Source organism: Mus pahari, chromosome 23, assembly GCF_900095145.1.
Source record: "Mus pahari chromosome 23, PAHARI_EIJ_v1.1, whole genome shotgun sequence".
In the NCBI taxonomy this organism is placed as follows: Eukaryota; Metazoa; Chordata; class Mammalia; order Rodentia; family Muridae; genus Mus; species Mus pahari.
In genome coordinates, this window is record NC_034612.1 from 23,307,562 (window position 1) to 23,314,406 (window position 6,845).

At 49.4% G+C, this 6,845-nt stretch overlaps 1 protein-coding gene across 1 annotated transcript in view; it reads left to right on the forward strand.

Annotated features, from left to right (window-relative positions):
- The window catches only part of Auts2 (activator of transcription and developmental regulator AUTS2), a 1,110,887-nt gene extending 1,104,991 nt beyond the window's left edge, over positions 1-5,896 (forward strand). Inside the window, exons 17-18 of the mRNA XM_021187184.2 lie at positions 1,371-1,665; positions 4,516-5,896. Coding sequence (XP_021042843.1) covers positions 1,371-1,665; positions 4,516-5,773 — 1,553 coding nt within the window. The 3' untranslated portion in view covers positions 5,774-5,896. The remainder of the gene's footprint in view (positions 1-1,370; positions 1,666-4,515) is intronic.
- The last annotated feature ends 949 nt before the right edge of the window (positions 5,897-6,845 follow it).

Consider the following 6,845-nt stretch of genomic DNA (forward strand, 5'->3'; position numbering starts at 1 on the left):
GGGTATGGTAGTGCATGCCTTTAATCCCAGCCCTCAGGAGGCAGAGACAGGCAGGTCTCTGAGTCGTGGTCTGCAGAGAGAGTTCCAGGCCAGCCAGAGCTGCATAGTGAGACTCTCTGTTGAGAATAAAATGCAAATGAAGGTACCCTGAAAGGGTACTATCCACTTGGGGATGGAGCGATGCGGCTCAGCGGGTAAGAGCACTTGCTGCGCTTCTAGAGGACCTAAGCTTGTTTCTCAGCACCTACATGATGATTTATAACCATCTGTAACTCCAGTTCTAGGGTATCTAAAGCCGCCTTCTGGCCTTTATAGGCTCTGGGCATTGGGCACACATATGGCGCACATATAATCATGCAGACAAAAAAAACCCCATACACATAAAGTAAACATGAATGAGCATGTATGTGGTTTTTTATTTTATTACTATTATTATTATTATTATTAAACAAATTTGGGTTAGAGCATTCCAAATAGCGAAATTGGTTGTAAGTACGTAAACCCCATAAGCCCACTGTTGACATAGGCGCTGTGTCCATCAGGGCTAGTGACTTCCTCAGTAACTTAGTAACTCCAAGTAGTTTGCTTTCATTACAGCTCAAAAAGAAAGTTATTTCATTTGACTTTTGATGTAACAAGACTGAAAAAGGTACAGTGATGAGTAGCAAGCCTAGGGGTGTGACTTGGTGGGCAGTGTGCTTGCCTGGTGCGCCGGGCATCCTCCATCCCCAGCTGTACATAAACAGCGTGAGGTGTCTCATCTTCCTGTATACCCTCCACCAGGAACCACAAGCCTGACTCCCAGCACTCAGGAAGGCAGAGGCAGTAGGATCATCCTTAGCTACACAGGGGATTCGAGGCCAGCCAGGGACCCATAAGATCTTGTCTGAAAAGATAGAAAGGAAGGAAAGTCAGACAGACAGTCAGTCAGTCAGTACAGAAACACAGCATGCAGATCGGTGCATTCTTAAGGACAAGGTCCTGCATGGTCTTTCCGGATGTTCGAGTTGACTAAAGCCAGAAGGAGTAGCATCCAGCAGGGTGTGGTAGGCGGAGGACCAGTGGACTCTGCCGAACCGACCTACCTGATCATCTGTCGTCCGGTCATTGCGCACCTTTCTGCATGCTTGGAACTTCTGCATGCCCGCACATGTCCGACGGGGTATCTACATACCCGCTCGGTCCCCTCTCACTTTTTCCTCTCCATTGATTTTTTTTTATTATTATTATTATTATTTTTTAAGGCTGTGAGCTGCCTCTGCAGTGTAGGACGAGCGTTCCTCTAATAAGTGTGTTAATCTCCTTCCTTTTCCAGCTGCCAATAACATGTATTCATTTTAACTCTGAATGCTGTTAAAGTTTTTGGTAAGTACCTTCACTCCGACAGGTTTCTATTGAGATCTCTCTGAAACCCTTTTTTGTTCTCCACTTCGCCATTTCAGCACCCAACTCAGTGTTCGGCCACAAGGATAGCCCCAGTGTGCAGAACTTTAGCAATCCTCACGAACCCTGGAACCGGCTGCACCGAACGCCTCCGTCGTTCCCGACCCCTCCGCCCTGGCTGAAGCCAGGGGAATTGGAGCGCAGTGCGTCCGCTGCAGCCCATGACAGAGATAGAGATGTAGATAAACGAGACTCCTCCGTTAGTAAAGATGACAAGGAAAGGTACGAAAAGAAACCGCTCTCGAGTCCCACTGGGGGAGCCCGCCCTGTGCCACACGCCAGTCAGAACCAGCCACCTCCCCTGCCCCTCACCCCAGCCTGTGTCCCAGCCTTGTGCTTAAGACCCCTGTAGCTCCCCAATTCCGTACCCAGCGCTTACCCTGCCGGTGCAAGTCAGTACCAAGAGGCCCTCCCTTCACTCCGTGGTACAGAGCAGATGGTGACCGTAGCCTACCACTAAGACACAGTGCAGCGAGACATACAAGTCACCCAAAGTCCCCGAAACAGTAGCGTGTCCAAGTAGACATCTTCCTGTAGTCAGCCAGACACACACAGCATGAATCTGCCATGTTTGCTTTTGATCCGTCGTGAAGCCCATCCAATCACCCATAGGTGGTTCTTCTTGTTTTGTTTTCTCTTTCCTTTTCATTTGCTCCAACTAAGTCATGTTTGCATCACCTCATCCTGTTTTTCTCAAGTGTCATCCAAACTCAAAACCCTGGGGCTCCTCGTAGATAATCAGTACCATTTTGGTTTTTTTGTTTGTTTGTTTGTTTGCTTGCTTTGGTTTGGTTTGGTTTGGTTTTAAACTAATCAGAATTTAGACCCCAGCAACAGGAAGCTTCGCTTTGCGGTTGCTTTTCCAGGGCATTGTTAATTTTACTAACCGTCGTTGTCTGCATGCTGTTTCCTAAAAAAAAAAAAAAAAAAAAAAAATCTATCTTAAAAGGAGAAATACCTCGGTATTTTTATACAGAATGCCACAAGCCTTTCCGTTGTTTCTTTAGGCTGTTTTCATTTTTGAATGAACTGATAAGTCATGACTATATACCCTTGGCAAAAGAGAGAGAGAGAGAGAGAGAGAGAGAGAGAGAGAGAGAGAGAGAGAGAGAGAAAAGGAAAAGAAAAACAAACCCCAAACCTTGAAATTTGTGGCTAGGGAGATGGCTCAGTGAGTAACGCCCTTACCCTGCAAGAGTGGGGGCCTAAGTTCTGATTCCCAACATCCGTGCCAGGCCAGGCGCAGTAGTGGGTATGGGTGTGTAATCCCAGAGACCTTGTCCCACCTTACCTTTGTGATTGACACCCAAGGCTGTCTGTCCTCTAACCTGCACAGCTGCTTGATATAATATGTGCCCGCAGGCACACACACAGACAATTCAAATTTAATTCATATCTATAACTTGCCTCTGCTTTTGTATATCGTGCATGTCTATACCCTAATAATTTAAAAGAAATCAACTTTCCAATTCTAAACATGATTGACAAAGAGGCGTGTGCCTTTCATCCCACCACTCTAGAGGTAGAGGCAGGNGCATCTCTGTGAGTTCAAGGCCAGCCTGGACTACATAGGCCAGCCCAGGGATACCTAGAGAAACTCTTGTCTAAAACATTAAATGATACGGTGTCTTTCGTAAGCTGCCACACTGCATTGGCTGGCTTTATATGAGAGAAAAAGACAATTACCATATAAGAAAGTTGTAATTAAAAAAAAAAAAAAAGCCAATCTCTCAGCCTATAGGAGTTCTAAAGTACTAAAGGGGACCCACCATAGAACATGGCGTTTCTGAATAATTTATTCTTGAGTAGAATATAGGCTCACTTTGGTTTCTCTTGATGGAGCCAGAATGGCCTCCAGTGTTAAAGTTGAGGAAAACTTGAAAGATGCTTGCATTCTTTTCCCCCCCTTTAAATTTTTCTTGTCAGCCTCTGCATGTAAGCAGGAAGCAGAATGTGTAAGACAGCTTCCCTGGCACGGCCCCCTCCCCCACCCCACCCCACCCCCACCGTGGTCCCTGGGCTCTGACCTCTGCCACCTCTTTGTCCGAACAACATCTGGCTCCTCCCTTCATCTTTCCCACATCTGTTCTGAGATGTAACCTGTCAGCTCTCTCTCCCTCTTAACTCTCAAGAGTTGGAATTGTTTATCTTCTGTTATTTTCTGCCTTTTAGCCCCAGTCCGTAGACACTTCCTGGCCAAGCCGGGTCCCTGGAAGTTTCCCTTGACAGTCTCTTTATGAGTCCTTTTTACAGGGACCTCAGTCAGAGAGGTTGTATGCTCTGACCCCATGTCTGCTACAGCCTCATCTTTGCACATTAGCTTGGGGCTGTCTGGTACTACAGTAATCTGGAGGGGGGGGGTTTCCTTTCCAACTCCCCTTATTCTGTATCAGCATCCGTGGCTCCCAACCTTCTGAAGGCTGTGACCCCCCCAACCCCCGCGACTATAAAATTATTTTCACTGCTACTTCATAACTGTAAGTTTGCTTGTTGTTATAATCATAATGTAAATAACTCTGTTTTCTGATAGTCTTAGGCAACCCCTGTTGCCTAAGCGTGACCAAGGGGGGGGGGGTTCACTATTCACAGGTTAAGAAGCACTGATCTACACCCATCAACCTTTGTCCTGAGGGTCAGCTGCCAGAAAGCTCCCTCATGTCTATATTAAACCTGTCCCTACCTCAACTTTATATCCAGAGTGTGAAGAACAAATCTTAGTTTGTGTCTGGGCTCTTAGAATTAGTATTAATCTTAGTATTCTTATGCTAAAGCTATCCCAAGAAGTTGAACAGATGAGCTTCTATGTTCTTCAGTGACCACCCTGGCCCTCAGTGGCCCTCTGTGCACTTCCTTCATGACCTTGGTCAAGGCAGGTCCCTGGGTCTCCCCGCCCCTCAGTCACCCTCATCTGTAGGCACCCATGATGCTGCCTCGAGCATCTAGACTAGAGCAGGTGGCTGTCTTCACGCGGAAGCAGGGTACGATCTAGCCCTCCCTCACACCACCATCTCATTGACCGCCCCTTGCCTGCCTGGCAAGCCCATTTCATTTCTCCCCGTCTCCCTCTCACAGGGAAAGCGTTGAGAAAAGACACCCCAGCCATCCTTCCCCAGCACCTCCCGTCCCGGTGAGCGCCCTGGGCCATAACCGCAGCTCCACCGATCCGACGACCAGGGGTCATTTGAATACTGAGGCTCGTGAGAAAGATAAACCAAAAGAGAGGGAGAGGGACCACTCGGGATCCCGAAAGGACCTGACCACTGAAGAGCACAAAGCCAAGGAAGGCCATCTGCCCGAGAGAGATGGGCACAGCCACGAGGGACGTGCAGCAGGCGAGGAACCCAAGCAGCTGTCCCGGGTACCATCGCCCTACGTGAGGACACCAGGCGTGGATAGCACCAGGCCTAATAGCACCTCTAGTCGGGAAGCCGAGCCACGCAAGGGTGAGCCGGCCTACGAGAACCCCAAGAAGAACGCCGAGGTCAAGGTCAAAGAGGAACGCAAGGAAGATCACGACCTACCTACAGAGGCCCCACAGGCCCACAGGACCTCAGAGGCACCTCCGCCCAGCTCCTCAGCCAGTGCCAGCGTGCACCCAGGGCCTCTGGCATCCATGCCCATGACCGTGGGAGTCACTGGCATCCATGCCATGAACAGTATCGGTAGTCTGGACAGGACACGCATGGTGACCCCGTTTATGGGCCTCAGTCCGATCCCAGGGGGAGAGCGCTTCCCGTACCCCTCTTTCCACTGGGACCCTATGCGGGACCCCTTGAGGGATCCTTACCGTGACTTGGACATGCACCGAAGAGACCCTCTGGGCAGGGACTTTCTGCTCAGGAATGACCCCCTGCACCGGCTCTCCACACCCCGGTTGTATGAAGCCGACCGCTCGTTCCGGGACAGGGAGCCTCATGATTACAGCCACCACCACCATCACCACCATCACCCGCTGGCCGTGGACCCTCGACGGGAGCACGAACGAGGAGGACACCTGGATGAACGCGAGCGGCTGCACGTGCTTCGGGAGGACTATGAGCACCCACGGTTGCACCCTGTGCACCCCGCTTCTCTAGATGGACACCTCCCACACCCGAGCCTGCTCACACCAGGCCTGCCTAGTATGCACTACCCTCGCATCAGCCCTACTGCCGGCCACCAGAATGGACTGCTTAACAAGACCCCGCCCACTGCGGCGCTGAGCGCCCCACCTCCGCTCATCTCCACATTGGGGGGCCGCCCGGGATCCCCCCGGAGGACTACGCCTCTGTCGTCTGAAATCAGAGAGAGGCCACCGTCCCACACACTGAAGGACATTGAAGCTCGGTAAGCCGGGAGGACAAGGCAGACCTTGGAGTGGGGGAGAAACCCCAGGGACACCCACCCCCAGACTCAAGAGACAACTCCCGCACCCCCAAACTTGAGAGGTGCAGAGCTCCAACTCTTCCCCTGGGGAAAAAAAAATGAACAGACACTCTGTTTGGATGTTGAAATGTTTTTGTATATTAATGTTGGAATTTTTCAGACCTTTTAGCCAGCTCCTGTTTGTTCTTACATTTCTTTGCTTTTTTGCTGTTGTTCCTTGCCTAAAACTTTTGATTTGAACCAAAACGGTGAAGGTACTGACACACAAGGGTCTGGTGATCTCGGGGGGCGGGGAGGGCATCTATCCATCACCCAGAGCTGTCTCAGAGGAGGAGGCCTTGTACATAAAGTGTAAAAAGAGATTGCTTCATGAGCTGACGGTTCATATATGCAAAAGATAAAGACGAAAGCTTTACTTGTACAGATGTAAATAGGTAAAGATTAAGTAACAATAACATTAATACTTCTTCAAATGTGCTATTTACAAGTCTAATATCAGTGAACTCGGCCCTCGGAGGAGGCCGTGTTCCCATCTGCTAAACCCTTCAACTATGCAATGAATACGAGGGCTTGTCCCGGAAGCCCGTTTAACTCAAAGGAGCCTTTTCAAATCCATTTACAACATACTTAAGGTCATATTTTCCCTGAACAAGCGCTTACCTGAGATGTTATACAACTGTTTTCTTTTTGGTTTTCTTTTGGCTTGGTTTTTGTTTTTCAAATGAAGAAACACCTTCCTTCCTCTTCCTTCCCTCCCTTCCTTCCTTCCTTCCTTCCTTCCTTCCTTCCTTCCTTCCTTCCTTCCTTCCTTCCTTCCTTCCTGTCATTCTTTCTTTTTTATTTTTTTTAAATCTGGAACCCAGGCTGGAACTTTGCATCTGAAGTTGCTGCTTGTGGTCTTCTGGGGAGAAATGGGGAAGGTCCACCCCCTAGAAAGTGTAGCTAAGAACCGGAAGTAGCTTTGCCCAGGGAAGATGGGATTGTTCTGCCAATAATCAGGGGCAGGTGGGCTGTGTCTGCCAGCACAAACAGGTCAC